The sequence below is a fragment of the Phacochoerus africanus genome, chromosome 5, assembly GCF_016906955.1.
Source record: "Phacochoerus africanus isolate WHEZ1 chromosome 5, ROS_Pafr_v1, whole genome shotgun sequence".
Taxonomy (NCBI): Eukaryota; Metazoa; Chordata; class Mammalia; order Artiodactyla; family Suidae; genus Phacochoerus; species Phacochoerus africanus.
Window position 1 is genome coordinate 119,145,744 of NC_062548.1, and position 17,538 is coordinate 119,163,281.

The 17,538-nt window shown below is 50.4% G+C and overlaps 1 protein-coding gene across 2 annotated transcripts; it reads right to left on the minus strand.

Moving 5' to 3' along the window:
• Positions 1-6,457: 6,457 nt before the first annotated feature.
• On the minus strand, positions 6,458-15,931 carry MFSD2B (MFSD2 lysolipid transporter B, sphingolipid). 2 transcript variants are annotated; one of them, XM_047782552.1, is made up of 12 exons: positions 13,316-15,931; positions 12,648-12,771; positions 12,256-12,334; positions 12,044-12,174; positions 11,298-11,388; positions 11,056-11,177; positions 10,555-10,638; positions 10,173-10,253; positions 9,591-9,700; positions 9,131-9,274; positions 8,629-8,799; positions 6,458-7,417 (listed from the first exon to the last, which is right to left on the minus strand). In XM_047782552.1, the coding sequence occupies exons 1-12, from the start codon at positions 13,321-13,323 to the stop codon at positions 7,393-7,395; spliced, it is 1,170 nt and encodes a 389-aa protein (XP_047638508.1). In that variant the 5' UTR covers positions 13,324-15,931; the 3' UTR covers positions 6,458-7,392. The 2 variants fall into 2 exon arrangements, with proteins under 2 accessions (XP_047638508.1, XP_047638509.1); XM_047782553.1 differs by lacking the exon at positions 9,131-9,274.
• Between the last annotated feature and the right edge of the window lie 1,607 nt (positions 15,932-17,538).

Below are 17,538 nucleotides of genomic sequence, written 5' to 3' on the forward strand. Positions count from 1 at the left end.
TTGTGAATATTTTGATGTCATTTGCTTCATGATTGTTGCTGCTATGGAGGAATGTTCTCAATTTTACATGTGTGTATGTTGTCTCATATTTCTTCTGGTGGACAGTCCAAAGTATAAGTCATTCCTTAACAACAAATCTAATTCCATGACAGCTCTCAGACAAAAGATGTTTCCATGGCTTCTACTGTTTGTAATCATTAGACTCATGAAAGATAATCCAGAATTTGTTGGTTTTGGAGCTAGGGAGAGAAGAGTTGAATTCTTTAAATTATTGTTTCATGTTATATTGAGAATTTTTTTTTGTTATATTGAGAATTTTTTGAATAAGACAGTATTTATAAGTCCCATTTTGCACCCCAATTTTTTAACATTTTGTATGGGTGTTACTTGATAAATGAAAAATGTAAAGTGTAGGAAGGTGCAGTGATAAAGTGAACCACCTGCCACTGATTTAAGAACAAAAACCTTACTAGAAACCATTCACACTCCCTGTGTATTCTTTCTGGAGCCTTTTTTTTTTTTTTTTGTCTTTTTGTCTTTTCTAAGGCCGCTCCTTCGGTATATGGAGGCTCCCAGGCTGGGGGTCTGTCTAATCAGAGCTGTAGCTGCCAGCCTACACCAGAGCCACAGCAGCGTGGGAGCCCAGCTGTGTCTGTGACCTACACCACAGTTCACGGCAATGCCGGATCCCTAACCCACTGAGCAAGGCCAGGGATCAAACCCGCAACCTCATGGTTCCTAGTCAGATTCATTAACCACTGAGCCATGACGGGAACTCCTCTCAGTATTTTTTCTAAGCTTTATATTTGTTATGTGTATGTTCTGTTGCTTTCACTCTATTGAATTACCACAATTAATTTTCTTGCTCTGCACATTTGCATTATTCCCTGGTTTTATTTTTACAATTATGAATAATATTGCTTTGGGAGTTCCTGTTGTAGCTCAATGGTTAACAAACCCAACTATGATCCATGAGGATGCAGGTTCCATCCCTGGCCTTGCTCAGTGGGTTAAGGATCTGGCTTTGCCGTGAGCTGTGTGTAGGTCACAGATGCGGCTCAGATCCCATGCTGCTGTGGCTGTGGTGTAGGCCAGCAGCTACAACTCCACTTTGACCCCTAGCCTGGGAACCTTCATATGGCATGGGTGCAGCCCTAAAAAGACAAATAGACAACAACAAAAAAATAGAAATAAATAATATTGCTTTGAATATTCCTACTAAATATCTCCTCATACAAATGTTTGAAAGGTCTCTCTAGGGTCTTTTGCCTAGTCGGGGAATTGCTGAAGCACAGGGTGCATGTAAATTCAAATTATTTTCCAAAATGATTATATTAGTCTTCACTCCCAATAGCAATATTATCAGGACTTGTTCTATAGAGTCAAGGCTTAATTTATGACTCTCTAGTAGTTTTAAATGGTTTCTCATTGTGATCCTTCTTTTTTTCTTTTTTTGGCCACCTCATGGCATATAGTTCCCTGGTCAGGGATTGAATCTGAGCCAGAGTTGCAGCCTACTCCGCAGCTGCAGCAATGCCAGATAATTAACCCACTGTGCTGGGGATTGAACTCAAGTCGCTTCTGCTGCAGAGACACTGACAATCCTGTTGTGCCAAAGCAGGAACTCCTCCCATAGTTAATTTTAATGAAGTCACATTTACCTTTCCTTTTATGAAAGTTCTGCCTATCACATTTATTCTTTTTTTTTTTTTTTTGGCCATGCTCACAGCATGCAGAAGTTCTGGGGCTAGGGATTGAACCCAAGCCACAGCAGTAACAACGCTTGATCCTTAACCAGCTGAGCCACCAGGGAACTCTGGTGATGTATTTATTTTGTAGACCATACCAGACTCAGTTTGCTAATATTTTGTTTTGGGATTCTTCTGTGTTCAAGAGTAAGATTAGCCTGTAAACTTCCTTTCCTTTTTGGCTTTGCTTTTCTGGTTTTGGTATGAAGCTTACTGTGGCTTGATATAATGAATTAAAGATTATGCCTTTTTGTTCCTTGGCGAAGTTTTCATAAAGTAGGAATCACCCTGGAGTTCCCCATTGGCTCAGTGGGTTACGGATCTCACATTGTCACTGCTGTGGTATGAGTTCAATCTCTGACCCGGGAATTAAAATATTTTATTCCTTTAGTATTTATGGGACCATTTATGATTTGTTTATTTATACCCACACACACATACACTCAGTTCTTTTATACTGCTCGTTTTGAAAACACAAATTTGTTCCAAAATAATTACTATATTAAGGAACAGTTACAACATAACATGAATTTCCTGTTGCTTATGCACCAGTTTTGTCCTTAAGAAATACAAGGAGTTCCCCAGTAGCCTTGAGGTTGAGGATTCAGCATTGTTACTGCTGTGGTTTGGGTTACTGCTGTGGTGAGGATTCAATCCCTAGCCTAGAACTTCTGCATGCAGTGGGCATGGCCAAAAAAAAAAAAAAAACTAGACAAATACAGAAAACTACCCAGCTGAGTCCCATGGGGTTGCATACATAGTTTATACACACGTACAGTCTTAAACACCTAGCAGCTACCTCAGTGCACCATGTGTTATGAGCCACATCCATCCATATCTGGTGTTACAACTTTTGGTTCTGTTTCAGATAATGTCTACCATTTGATAATGGGGGAACCCACAGGTTGCAACACTTTCGCATGCTTAATCCATACTCAGTATATATGGGGATGGGTTGGGGGAGTGAATGGGGGAGAAGGGAAACTGAGAAGATACCAAGTTTGGGCTTTTGGTGACAGGATAGATGCTGACATAATTTACCAAAAATGCAGGAGGCAGAACAAGTGTGGGGAAAAGGTGAGGAGTCCACTTGGACATACCCTGTTTAACTACCTGGAGAGCGGTGAGATGAGCATCTGATCATCCACGCTGGGAATCTCAAGGTCGGCAGAGAGCTCAGAGTTGGACATAGCTGGTGGTAGTGAATGAGCTCACAGGGCCCTGGGAAACCCAAGGCGACTGTTGAGCATCAAAGGAAGAAGAAGCAAAGCGAAAGTCAGAATTCGTGAATGGTCAGAGATGGTGGAGGAGATCTGGGAGAGAGGTGTCCCGCAAGCCGAGGGAGGACAGGGTTTTGAAGAATTGTGGTCAGCATCACGGCTACTGGTGATCAAGGGTTTCCTTGGTTAATATTATCCCACTTACTCCTCAAAGCTGTCCCAATGCATAGGTAACAGTGTACACATTTCTTTCAAGAAAGAAATGGAGGGAGTTCCCTTGTGGTGCAGCGGATTAAGGGTCTGGCATTGCCCTGGCATCGTGGTTCAGTGGTAACAAACCCAACTAGTATCCATAAGGACGTGGGTTTGATCCCTAGCCTCACTTAGTGGGTTAAGGATCTGGCATTGCCCTGAGCTGTGGTGTAGGACACAGATGTGGCTCAGATCCTCTGTGGCTCTGGCTGTGGCTGTGGCTGGCAGCTGCAGCTCCAATTCAGCTCTTAGCATGGAAGCTTGGGAACTTCCATGTAGCTGTGGGTGCGGCCCTAAAAAGTCAAAAAAAAAAAAGGAAGTTGACTAAAAACATGTATGAGAGGAGAGCAACATCCAACTCCTTTCTCCAATGCTAGAGTTCGCCTGGCAGGCTCCACTGTCTCCTCAGTGGCAAGGCGGAGGCCAGGTTGAGCGGGTCAGGAAGGGAATGGCAGGTGACGTGGAGGAAACATTGCGATGGAGCAGAAGGAGAATAGAGGGAGCAGGAAAGGCTGTTTTTGTTTGAGGCTGGGGACACCATGAACATTTACTTGATCATTTAACAAACATTTATTCATACTGAACATTTACTCCTGGGCACTGAGGATGTATTGGTCAAAGTCCCTGTCCTCATGACATTTACATTTTAACAGGGGTGTCAAGCAATAAACAAGTAAGCTATGGATAACGACATAAATGTGTGTGGAGGTGATTTCTGCTGAGTACAAGCAGAGCAGGTGAAGCCCAGAGAGTGCTAGGGGTGGAGGAGGCAATTTGGGGGAGCAGGGAAGTGGGAAAGGCCTTTCTGAGAAAGTGACACTTTAGCAGCCACCTGATCTTACATGTCCTTGAGGGACTAAGTTGATGGGATGCAGGAGTGAGTCTGAGAGGGTCTCGAGCAAGTGAAAGATGTGATGGCCTGGATTGAAGTGGAGCAGGACGGGGCAGGGGGAGATGCTTGCCTTGGCCAGGGACAGGCCCAGGGCCATCCTTGGTGGCAAGGAAGGACCTTCCTCTGAAACAGGAGGAAGGGCTCAGAGGAGGGTGGGTATCAGAAGAGGGACGAGGACATGGTCGGGAGCTCAGTGGACAAATGTGAGCGAAGGTCAGAGAGTAGGAATAATGGGAATTACAGTGGAATTGGAGCATAGAGTCGGAGGCAGGGATGCTGCCATTTGGTTTCAGAAGAGGAGTGGGCTTGTGATACCTGAGACTGGGATCGGTCATTCCTCCAACACACGTTTTAAGCCCTGGCTGTCTCCCCAAGCTTTGGCATCAGGCCAACTTGGGTACAAGAGACACTTCTGTTACCAGCTGACACTAGGCAAGTTGCTGAATCTCTCTAAGCCTGTTTCCTCATCTGAAAATGAGAATAACAGTACCTGCTTCATAGGTCTACTATGGGGAAGAAATGGAATAATACGTTTTGGCCAGCCCATGATTGCCTCCTGTTTCTGAGATCTCACCCCCGACCCCCTGCAGCCGTCTTTATACAGGAGAGTTCTGCTCCTTGAGACTGCAGTCCTGGGAATATTGGTGACATAAAATGTAGCACAAGCTTCTGATCCCACCCGCATTGCCCAGATTTCCAGACACAGCCACGGATTTTCCAGGATTAAGAAGCTGTCATCAGGAGTTCCTGTTGTGGCCCATCAGAAACGAACCCAGGGAGTTCCCGTCGTGGCGCAGTGGTTAAGAATCTGACTAGACAACAGAAGAAAGGCTGGGGGAAAAAGGTAATTGTAATGTATACATGTAAGGATAACCTGACCCCCTTGCTGTACAGTGGGAAAATAAAAAATAAGTTAATTAATTAATTAATTAATTAATTAAAAAAAGAATCTGACTAGGAACCATGAGGTTGCGGGTTCGGTCCCTACCTTTGCTCAGTGGGTTAGGGATCCGGCATTGCCGTGAGCTGTGGTGTAGGTTGCAGATGCAGCTCAATCCTGCGTTGCTGTGGCTGTGGCTCTGGCGTAGGCCGGTGGCTACAGCTCCGATTAGACCCCTAGCCTGGGAACCTCCATATGCCACGGGAGCGGCCCAAAGAAATAGGAAAAAGACAAAAAAAAAAAAAAAGAAATGAACCCAACTAGTATCCATAAGGATGCGGGTTCTATCCCTGGCCTTGCTCAGTGAGTTAAGGGTCTGGCGTTGCTATGAGCTGTGGTGTAGGTCGCAGACGAGGCTCAGATCCTGTGTTGCTGTGGCCGTGGCTGGTAGCTGAAGCTCCAATTCAACCCCTAGCCTGGGACCTTTCCATATGCCACACCCGTGGCCCTAAAAAGCAAAATAAAAGAGCAAAATATTATAAACTATAATAAAAAATTTTTTAATAGTCTAAAAAAAACATTGTGAGTGTGGGGGTGTGTGCCCATGCATGGTGGGGGTGAATGGAGCTCCCTGCCAGCCTCTTCCTGAATCAATCAGATAGGCAGGAAGAGGGGCTGAGCCCAGCTCTTTCTCCGGTGCCCTGTGACCTTAAAGATCCAATGCCCATGTCAGTGTCACAGGGCCAAAGAGTTCAGGCCTCAAACAAACTGGGTCACACTCTGCACTCTCTCTGCGAGGTCAGGTTCCTTCTTGTGTCACAGCATTCGTAGAGGACGCCAAACACTTTAAGCTCTGAGGGGCACATCCTGTCTGCTTCTGACTGCACGCCTCATCTCGCAGCTCAGAGGCAACCAGAGGTCTGATGGGGAAGGGGGTCTAGCCCTGGGCAGTGGGCTCAGGAGGGGACAAAGCTGGGGATTAGGGAGAAACGTCGGGGGGCAAGTCTACTTTCTTTCCGGTCCCCCTTTAGGTATTGGGGCTTCTCTAGGAAGAGTTGCTGGGCATCAGGGCCCTCTCGTTCCCCCCATTCCTCCCTAGGCCCCAGGCCCACATGGACAGATGCCCTGGCTGCTATAGAGTGTCAACTTTTTGTCTCTTGCAAAGGAAGGAAGAAACCCACCTCCCACGTGGCCTCTGTGGCCTGAGGAAATGCAGACCCTGGAATATATGGCTGAGGGGACATAGCCAGTTACAGTGACATCAGGCACCCTCTCCCCGTTCCCTCCTTGGGGCAGGGGTTTCTTTTCTTTCCTTTTCTTTCTTTTTTTTGGCTGCCCTGCAGCATATGGAGTTCCTGGGCCAGGGATCAGATCCAAGCCATAGCTGTGACCCACGCCACAGCTGCGGCAGTGCTGGGTCCTTTAACCCACTGCGCTGGGCCGGAAATCGAACCTGCATCCTGGTGCTGCAGAGACACCGCTGATCCCACTGCACCACAGCAGAAACTCTGGGGCAGGGGTTTCCCAGGAGGTAAGAAGAAAAGATGTTGGCTACAATCACATTTTACAGACTCAGTAGAAGACAAACCCTTTCATTTTTCTGAAATGATAAAAAATAAAATAAATCTCAGCGGCTCTGAAAAAATAAATCTCAGCGGCTCTTCCCCAAAGACAGTGGCCTCTAGAAAATGGAGGTTCCTGTGCTTTTATAAGATAAACTTTCAGAATGTTATTTTCACAAAAACAACTTTTGTTCATAAAAATGATTGAGCTCTGGTGGCTTGATATCCATCTGTGTCCACTTCTAGAAACACTGCCATCAGCTTTGCTGTACGAAGGGAAACATGCCCCACAGGCCCTGCTCAGTTTGTCCCCATTGTTGCTGCATCCGCTCCCCCAGGCCTGTGGGCCTCACCGCATCTGCGTGTCTCTCCTAACCTGACATCCCAGCATGTCCACCTGTCCCCGCCGCCCTCGCTGTTCACGTGCTGCCTATCTGCCTCTCAGATGTCCACTGGACCATCAGGAGAAACGAGTTCTGTGTGTCTGTCCTGTCAGGAACATTGGTGGGCCTGGTGCTCCCGCGGGAAGTCTGCAGACCAGGCTGGTAGCGGCCTCCTTTTTCTAGGAAGAGTTGCTACTTTCCAGGTGACCTGGAGCTGAGTAGTCAGGGGCACAGGCGGGTCTGAGATGTCCTGTGGTCAATAGGCCAGACATGACAGGTGGCGGTCCTGGGGCCCAGGCCACTCCCTTCTGGAGAGTCACTGAAGACTCTGGATCCCAGGGGGAAAGAAGGGCCATGTGTAGACGGAAGGAGGGGTGCTGAAGGGCTGAGAAGAGAGGGGGTTTGTAGCCCAGAAGACATGGTTCCTGCTGTTCTGGCTCACAGAACTTTCAAATTCAAGCGAGGCTGTAGCTGGTCCTCCTGCAGGAAAGGAAAAAAGCCAAGAGAAGGATGTGGGTGGGGTGGGGTCCCATGAGACTGCCAGTGGCTGCTCCTTGTCCTCCTGGAAACTCCTTGCCTTTTCTTTTTTTCTTGTCTTTTTTTTTTTTTTTTTTTTGCCATTTCTTGGGCCGCTGCCGTGGCATATGGAGATTCCCAGGCTAGGGGTTGAATCAGAGCTGTAGCTGCCTGCCTACACCACAGCCACAGCAACGTGGGATCTGAGCCATGTCTGCAACCCACACCATAGCTCACAGTAATGCCAGATCCTTAACCCACCGAGTGAGGCCAGGGATCGAACCTGCAACCTCATGGTTCCTAGTCAGATTTGTTTCCGACGCGCTGTGACGGGAACACCTCAACACTGTTTCTTCAGGCAGTTCCCAGAGTTCCTTTGGGGCGCAGCAGGTTAAGGATCTGGCATTGTGGCCATGGCTTGGGTCACTGCTGTGGTGGGAGTTTGATGATTGATCCCGGGCCCAGGAATTTCCACATGGTGCAAGCATGGCCAAAAAAACAAAGTAGTTCCCCACTCCCCTGTCATTCTCTAAATGTAATGCATGATCTCAATATTACCAGCTGGAGTCCCAGGCTGTCCACACTGAGCAGTGAGGGACCCATATCCATGTCACTTCCTGCCTGTCCCGTGTGGTCCTCTGTGTGTACATGTGCTCGTATTTGTGTGTGAGCGTTTGCAGAAACATGGTCGCGGCTGGTGAATGTCTGCTGGACCAGACACATTGATACCGCAGCGCCTGCTTGGCCTCAGGCTCTGGGCTGAGCTCTTGGGACACAAAAATGAATAAAACACAGCCCCAGCCTTCAAGGTCCCCGCAGTACTGGGAAAGCCAGACAGCAAGCAGCTCCTCCTTGTGCAGGGGAATTGGTGCTTTGAAAGGAGAAGAACCAGGTCAAAGAGCTGCTCAGTGTACCCTGGGGAGGGAAGAGAGGAAGAAAACTCCCAGCTTTCAGCTCCCAGGCTGGAGGCTGGTGCCATTTGCTGGGATGGGGGCACAGGAGGAGCAGCGATTGGGAGGAGAAGATGAATTCCATCTGGGCCCCAGGAAGACAGACTGCCATGCTTGTGGGTCATCAGGTGGCGATGTCTAACGGAGAGTCATACAAGTCTGTGTGCCTCCCTGGGTGCTGGCAGCCCTGCCTGCTGTGTTTACCCGTGTGGGTGGGGAGCCTACCTCCTAAGGGAGCGGGAGCTGTCCTGGGTCGGCGCCTTGGGAGCGGGGCCGACCATGAGGATGCAGAGACCGGTGAGGATCATGCAGGTGGGCACAGCACCGATGAGGACCTTGAGGGTCACCACCACCTGCTCCGCCTGCTTGCAGGCTCCTGACTCGTACCCTGCAAAGCTGGAGAAACACCATCCCATGCTTTCAGTTCAGATCCTACTGAACCTGGCTGGCTTCCTGCCAGGGGGGTCCCAGATGTCTGGCCCAAGCCCCATGCTATCCTGAAATTTTCATTCTTTTCCTGGCTGCATCAGCCTAACTAGGGGGGAAGGAAAGAGTTCAGAGGGAGCTAAGGATGTGGGACACAGTCGCCAACTCCCAGTCCCGTGCACAGCAGAAGCTGCAGCAAGGGGTTCCCACGCACTCTGGCTGGCTAGGGTGGGAACTCCGCCCTTTTCTTCCATGTCACTAGTCTTTCGTGCCTCTGATCCAGCCCAACTGCGGGACTCACTCCAAGCTGAGCGTGGAGATGCCCAGGGCGCCTGCGCCTGAAAGCTTGGTGAAGAAGACATAGGATGAGTAGAAGATGGTCTCCAGCCCTGGGCCATGCTGGTGCTGCAGCTGGAAGTCATCCACCACATCTGGAAGCATGGACCTGGGGGGAGGGGGCTGCAGGCTTATCCCTTTTATCCTTTCGACAGCTACCAGCCTAGGAGCTCTCTGGGGACAGAGACTGGGTCAGATTCACCCCTAGGTCCCTGCTGCCCAGGACCAGGACTGGCCCACAGGGAGCCAGGCAGTAAGTGTGCTTGTATTTCCCCCAACACACGGCCATCACCTGTACCTGGGAACGCCCCTCCCAAGCACAGGCTGGGCACAAGGGGCCTTGGACAACAGGCTGATGTGAAGGAGGGCAGACCTGTTAGGAAGGACGTGATGCCCCCACACCCCTCTCCCCTGACCCAGCCTACCAGGGTAGCAGCAAGGACACAGCAATGCTTATGCCGGATACAAAGGCCACGACGTATGCCACCGGTGCCGTGGGCACAGCAGCCAACAGGATTGCAAATGGCACCATCCCCTAGGGAGACACACACCAGCTGCTCCCTCCACCTGCCCCCTCCCACTGCCCTCACCAGGCTTTCCTGGTGCCCCCTGCGCCTGGCCCTGTGCTAGGCACTGAGGACACAGAGAATACAGATGCAGCCCTGCCGGCCCCCAGGAGGCTCAGGCTCCAAGGTCACCACCGAACATTACCCCATGCTTTTTTTTTTTTTCTTTTTGCTGTTGCTTTTCAGGGCTGCACCTGGGGCATATAGAAATTCCCAGGCTAGGGGATGAATTGGAGCTACAGCTGCCGGCCACAGCCACAGCCACACCAGATCTGAGCTGCATCTTTGACATATGCTGCAGCTCACGGCAACACTGGATCCTTAACCCTCTGAGCAAGGTCAGGGATCAAACCTACATCCTCATGGATCCTAGTCGGACTGTTAACCCACTGAGCCACAACGGGAACTCCCACCCCAGGCTTTGCTTCCTGCCTCACTCACACAGATTCCAAAGGCAGACATCCTCTTCCCAAATCGCTGGAGGACCCATTCCCACATCGGGGTGCTCAGCACTGCCGAGACCTGGGAGCAAGACAGAACCATCATAGCCCAGGATGTGCCCGCCGGCACCTTGGCCAGTCCTCAAAGCCCTGGCTGTCGAGTGGGACGCCCAACACCGACTTCATCCCCTGCTTGGAACCTCACCCCCTGACTATGAACTTTATGACCCTGGCCCCAATTCCACCCTCTGCTGAAATGCAGGTGACCCAGACCACAGCAGTACTGACCACCAGCATTCCAGACACATATGTCATGTCAAGAACCACACATCCCCAACTCAGGCTCCTAAGTGACCTGCGGCCACCATCCCATGTCCCCTCACCAGGATGGTTAGCACCAGGCTCTGGACGTGGTCATGAAGCCGGGAGGCGTGTGTACAGAACAGGACCAGGTAGCTCTGCTCCACCTGAGGACGTCGACAGGAAGGGGCCGTGGGCAGGAAATAGCAGAAACTTGGAAGTCAAGGGCAAGGCCAAGGTCTAAAGTCTGGTCTCCCCTTTGGGACCTCAAGCTCTGGTTCTTGCCACCACCACCCAGTCCCCTCCCCAACAAAGGAAGCTTACGAGCATCATTCCTAGTCCTCCTCCTCCTCAGCCCAGCTGAGACCGTGGACTTTACACCCCAGACACTGTCAGCTTCCTGGTATCTGGGCCCTGACCCTCCCCAGTCCCACCAGCTCTAGGCAGGATTCTCTCCTTCCAGCACCAGCCTCGTGGGGCTCTTGGTTTCTCTGTGGTGCTGGGGATGAGAGACTGAACCTGAACCCGCGCAGGGCCAGTACGGCCAGAGCTACACTGGTGGGAGTCGACCTGGCCAGAGGTACCTGAACGGCTGCTGAGATGAACAGGAAGGAGATGACCAGCTTCAGGTAGGGCGGGTGCCTGACGGTGAGGCCCAGGCCAGCCAGGAAGCTCAGGCCCTGGCCCGAGGCTGGGGCAGAGGGGTCTGCAACACAGGAAGGGATCATCTTGGCCAGGTGGAGTTCAAAACCAACACCCATGTGCAAGGGGAGCCCTGCCTCCATCGTCTGCCTCCCGCACTCTGCCTGCATCCCCTGTACCGTACCTGGCCGCTCCTTCACCCCCAGGCAGAGCAAACTGCTGCACACGGGGTAAGTCACAGCAACCACGGCAGCTGCAATGGGGTAGAGACGAATCTGGGGGACAGGACAGAACTTCAGAGGGGGTGACATCTCCAACCCATGGAGGTGGGGACACCCAGGGGCTGGGCGAGAATACCTCCCAATGGAAGCAGAAGGACCCTCAGCCCAAGCCCAAGGATGCTGGGGGTTCTTCCTCCCTATGAGTGCAGCAGGAGGGAGATCTAAGGACCCAGAATAGTCCTTCTGCTAACCCTGTGCGTGCATCCATGCCACCACAGGTCTAAGCCCTCTCTCTTTTTTCTTTCTCTCTCTTTTTTTTTTTTTTGGCTGCACCCAAAGCATGTTCAGGGCTGGGTGGGACTGGTTATAGGACAGGCTTTACTGTTCCACTGTCCCTCCCCCCTGCCCTGCCTGTGGCCCTTCCCCACCCCCGTCCCTTCTCTGGGCTCTGCCTCCTCCCCTCTGGATGGTCTGCTTATCTGTTTTTCACTCCACATTTCGAAGGTGCCCAGGAGGAGGAGAAGCAAGTTTAGTAGGAGGATGGCGGTCACGAACTCAGCTAGAGGAGCAGGGAAGGAATGAGAGGGCGTGGTGTGCAGAGCTGAGCGCCTAAAGAACCACGAAGAGCTCTGAGGGAGAGGTGGCCCTGGAAGGAAGAGGTGACCCGGAAGTGGGGGTCCCAGTGGGTCTGGGCAGCCTGGGCACTCACCGCGTTGGGAAAGACAGCCACCTGCCCCGGGAACGTGGCTTCGTCACACCTGTGAGACCCATGGGCACCAGACACGATGAGTCCATGGACGGCGGCTCCCATCAGTGTCCCTGCCATCTCCATGGTCATCCCTGGACACAGCACGGAGCAAAGTGACCAAGCCTGTGGGGCTGGGGGCAGAGCCACCCCACCCCATGCCCGCCTGCACTCACGGTATGCGGTGGCTGAGTCCCGCTCCCTGGGGCTGGGGGTCAAGAGCATGGTCAGCGCTGTGTAGGGCACCTGGAAGAACTGGGGCACCCAGGCACACCTCAGGATGGCCCCCACCTTCAGACCGCCAACCTGGGCCAGCAGCTTCCAAAGGCCAGGCCCGCGCCAGGCTGGCACATCCCCACTGATCCCCTCAACCGGGGCTAAGGGGCAGCAGGGACTCCCAGGCTAGAGCCTGAGAGAGGAGCTAATGGTCGATCACCAGGCATGGGTGGGCAGGTGGGCAGTGGGAACCTGGCCTCCTATCCCCCTATACACACATAATTCAGAGTGGCTACCAGCTAGCAATGGAGTTCCAGGAGTCCATGCGCAGGAGGTAGGGTCACCAGCTTACCGTGGCCAGGGCCTGAAACAGGCAGTAGAGGGTTGTGTACCAGAGGCCTCGAAGGCTGGTGAAGGGAGGCAGGAACCACAGGAAGAAGTAAGCCAAGGCGATGAAGGGAGTGCAGCCCAGCACCCTGCGGGAGCACAGCCCAGGTAGATGACCCCACTGCATCAGGACAGGGCCTGGAGCCACCTCGCCCCTCTGGGCATAAGCCCTCCATCCCTGGAGAAGCCCAGGGCTGGGCCTTTCAGGGTGGGAGCCATGGAAGGGGTGAAGAGGCGGATGGGATGAGGAGGTAGCCAGGAGTGGGGGCTGGGGCACTCAGGGGCTTGGTGGTGCCTTTCCCTGCACCCAGGACCCTGGGGCAAAAGCGAGGCATCTCTCTTCTATGAGACCCTCCAAGATCTCCAGCCTAGCCCGGCCACACTCCTACACCCCTGGGCCAGGTCTGGGAGTCTTTGTTTAGTTCTGTGTCACTGTGTGAGGGGGGGATCCCCAAGCATGTCTCCGAACTCCTGTGTGATTCAGTGAGACCCAGTCCAGTCCCATCACCTACTGTCCAGCCTTGCCCTCTAATCATCCATAGGGTTTTCCACTAAGAAGCAGGGCTGTGACTAACACAGTGACCTCAGGCCAGGGGTGGGTGCCTGGATCCTAAGGACCATAGGGCTGCTCACCAGGGCATGAGTCGTCCAGACCCTGTCCTCCTGCTTCTGTTGATGAGGAATCCAGCCAAAGGGTCGGCTGCTGCCCCAGACACCTTCCCTCCAAACAGGACAAGTGACACCTGGGCAGCAGGGATCTGAAAGGGACAGCCAAGGCCTGGTAGAGTCAGAGAGGGTGTCTAGGCCTGCCCGCTCATCAGGAGGAAGGTCTAAGAGCCATAGTATAAAGGTCTGTTTGGTCTCTTCTCCAGGACAGGAATCCAGAAGGTTCTATGGGCACATCTGCCCCAGTGAAGGGGCAGGGGGAGGGAAGGGCGGCAGCATATTCCTGTGTGCTTATGCCGACTCCTCTCTGGAGAAGACCCGAGAGACCCTCACCTGAGGTGGCTCAGTGCGACACAAGAACACTGAGGCTGATGGTCAGAGGCAGACTTTGTGTTTCACGATGACAATGTTTTATTGATTTTTCTGATTATATAAATGATACATTCATTGTAAATACAGCAATACAGTACAGAAAAATACTGAGCAAAGCTCATCTGAAACCCCACCATTCTGAGACAACTGCCAGAAACAATTTGATCACCATTTCGTGCACTTCCTTTCGTGCATTTATTATTTATTCATTTATATAAATGGGATCACATCCGTGTCATTTAAAAAAATCATGAATACCTTTTAAAAATATCTTTCTGGCTTACCCTCTATCCTCCACCACTCCCTTCTATAACCAGCATAACGACCTGGTAGATATCCTTCTGGAATTTACTTTCTCCATGTCCATCGGTTAGTCATGTAGAGACATATATATGCATGTACACACACACACACACACACACACACACACACACACCCATGCACCCACATATATAGGACATGTCTTTGTTTTGCTAAAACAGGATCATTTTACATACCCTTCTTTAACTTTTCTCACTTGACAGTATGTCATGGAAATCCCTCTAAGTCAACCAGTATAGATCTAACTCATTCTCTTGGGTTTTTTTTGTTTGTTTTTGGCCAGGCCAGGCCAGGGATCAAACCTGTGACACAGCAGTGACCTGAGCCACAGGAGTGACAACACCAGATCCTTAACCGCAAGGCCACCAGGGAACTCCTAGCTCATTTTTTGGAATGACTACACAATAGTCCATTATGTGGATATAGCCCAACTTATCCAATTGCTGAGCATTCATGTTGTTTTCCATTTTCCTACTACAAACAGCCTGCAATAAATATCCCTGACGAAGTTGTGCTTAATAGCATTTGGCTTTTTGTCAGGCTAGGGTCAGGAGTGCCATCTATCAGGGATGGTGAGGGTAAAGGCGGAGTGAAAGGACCAGACACCAAGGAAAATGGAAGTAGAGGATGCCAGGGCTGCTGCCCAAACTCACCTGTGCCACATCGAGCAGGAAGAGTTGCAGGTAAAAGGCTATGGCGCTGGAGGCCACCTGGTTTGGGACCCCGCCAATGCCATAGCACACCTTCGTAAAGAATGAGAGGTGACCAGCATTGCTGCCCTGGGGGAGACACAGAAGCTAAGCCCCTAGACACACAACAGCTCCCCACAGCCCCCTGACTTTCACAAGCATCCTGAGGTCCCTGTGTCTTAAGGGCTTTTCCAGCAACCTCTCAGTCCTATTTTGTTCCGAATCATCTTAAAAGGAAGTGAGCTACAAAAAGGAAAAAAAAAATCCTAAATCATGACCTCCAAACATTTCCAGGGGAAGTTCTTCCTTACATTTCCTCCACCCCCAGTGCTTCCTGCTGCAGTCTGTTTTATTTTCCGAGCCAGCAAGCCAGCATGAAAGGGGGGCGGGGTCAGGAGGCCCCCAACTTTGCCACCAACTCCCCATGTGACCTTGAATAAATCACTTTTTCTCTCTAAGCCGCTTCATCTGAAAAATGGAATATTCCTGCCAACTCTGGTGAGCAAATGAGGCAGTGGCTCCGGAGCTGAATGTTAAATGTTTAGGACTTTTGCAAGCCAGTTGTTGAACCACTGGCAACCTGAAATAAGCCATGGTGACAGTATTTACACCACAGAAATCAACAAACACTACAAAACCAGAGATTATTATTATTATTTTTTTGGAGAGACTGTTTACCAAACCAGCACTGAAATGAAGTAATGCTTATGACTCCAAATATATGTGTGTGTGTATCTCTAAGCTACCAGACTCAAATTAGACTGTCTACTCACAGCCCCACATGGTTGCTGAACAGGCATTTCAACTTCGCATGGTCAAAACACAGCTCCTGATTTCTATCCTATTGTCTAAACCTCTGAACCCTTTTGTCCCTGTTGCATTAAATGGCCCTGATGTCCACTCAGCAGCTCAGGCCACAAACCTAGGAGTCATCCTTGACCCCTGTTTCCTGATTCCCTGTCTAACTTATCAGTGAGAGCCTCCTAAGTGGCTTCCCTACTTCTACTCTCATTCCCTACTATTCACTCTCCATCCAGCAGCCAAAACGATCTTTTCATAACTTAAATCAGATTGTGTCCTGTCTCTGCTTAAAACCCTCCAACAGCTTGCCATTACAGTTTGAGTAAAACTCCAAGTCCTGGAGTTTCCACTCTGGCTCAGCAGGTTAAGGACCCGATGTTGCCTTTGTGAGCATGTAGGTTCAATCCCTGGCCTCACTTAGTGGATTAAGGATGTAGCGTTGCTGCAAGCTATGGCATAGGCCATAGATGTGGCTCAGATCCGGTGTTGCTGTGGCTGTGGTGTAGGCTGTAGCTGCAGCCCCAATTTGACTCCTGGCCCAGGAACATCCACGTGCCGCAGATGTGGCTGTAAAAAGAAACAAAACAAAACAACAAAAAAAACCTTCCAAGTCTTTCCCATGTAGCTTATAGGAGCTACCATCCAATCAGTCCCCATTCCCTTTCCCATCTCCCTTCAGATAGCTCTCTTCAACCAAGGTGGCCTCCTTCCTGATCCTTAAGATGTCTATGTGTGTTGCTGCCTCAGGGCCTTTGCACTTCCTGTCCCTTGTCTGGAAGGCTCATCCTTCAGATCTTTGCAAGAGTGGACTTCTTGCCACTCAGGCTGAAGCCTAAATGTCATTTTTAGAGAGGCCTTCCTGAATCACCCAAATTTCTCTCTCAATTGTACTTACTACATGATATATTCTTATTTATTTCCTGCCTCTTCTCACCAGAATATAAACTCTATGAGAGCATGAGCTATATAACTTTTTTTTTTGTCTTTTTTTGCCATTTCTTGGGCCGCTCCCATGGCATATGGAGGTTCCCAGGCTAGGGGTCCAATCAGAGCTGTAGCCACCAGCCTACGCCAGAGCCACAGCAACGCGGGATCCGAGCCGTGTCTGCAACCTACACCACAGCTCACGGCAACGCCGGATCGTTAACCCACTGAGCAAGGGCAGGGATCGAACGCAACCTCATGGTTCCTAGTCGGATTCGTTAACCACTGCGCCACAACGGGAACTCCGAGCTATATAACTTTTATCACCTCCATGTCTCCAGGACCTAGAACAATGCTTGGCATATAGATACTTAATATATATGTCAAAAGAATAAATGCCATGAAGACACTGTGTAAAGTACTATTTGTTCAAAATATACTAGAAATCCTTCTTTTTCATCCTTTGTCTGGGAATGAGGGGGAGTGGAGGAGGACTATGCCTTCACCCATTTTGGTATCTTCCCAGATACCCCAAATGAGCTTTTTTGAAAGGAAGGTCTTCCCAGATAAGGGTTTATCAAATACTCTGCACACTCTTCTGACACACAGAAGAAAACCACACATGAGGCAGGATGTGGTCTCCTTTTCCGACATTTGTCAGAAACAATATTTCAACTTCCAGGAGAACCTTAACAACAGGCAGAATCCAACATGAGAGCCCTCCCTCACCACTCCATAAGGGGACCCCGGTTTCCCCTTAAACATACCTATCAAGTTTACAGTACATAGAAGGCACTTGAAAAGAAAAAGAAATTCCAGCTGCAACTAGCTGTAGAGCACAATCTTGCAAGCTTGAGGAAGACCGGTTTACCTACTTAAATCATAAGCCCTTCACAGTCAACTGAGAAAAAGTTTCAGAGTTAGACACTTGAATTCAAATTCTCCGTCTGCCCTTTCTAGCTGTGTGACCCAGTGGCTGAGCTTCACTTCCTCACGCGTAAAATGGGGCTAATACACCTCATTAGAGTTATGAGAATTAAATGCTAGCATTTCATTGGTAATGTTTCCCATCTAGCCATTCAT

Bases quoted from the DNA above. Each gene is read 5' to 3' on its own strand.
- MFSD2B (XM_047782552.1), bottom strand. The intron at 9,701-10,172 runs GTGAGTGAGGCA...GTGTCTCCCTAG, and splicing joins TGTCTGCCTTTGGAATCTGT to GGGATGGTGCCATTTGCAAT. The intron at 8,800-9,130 runs GTGAGTCCCGCA...GTGTTTCTCCAG, and splicing joins ATCTCCACGCTCAGCTTGGA to CTTTGCAGGGTACGAGTCAG.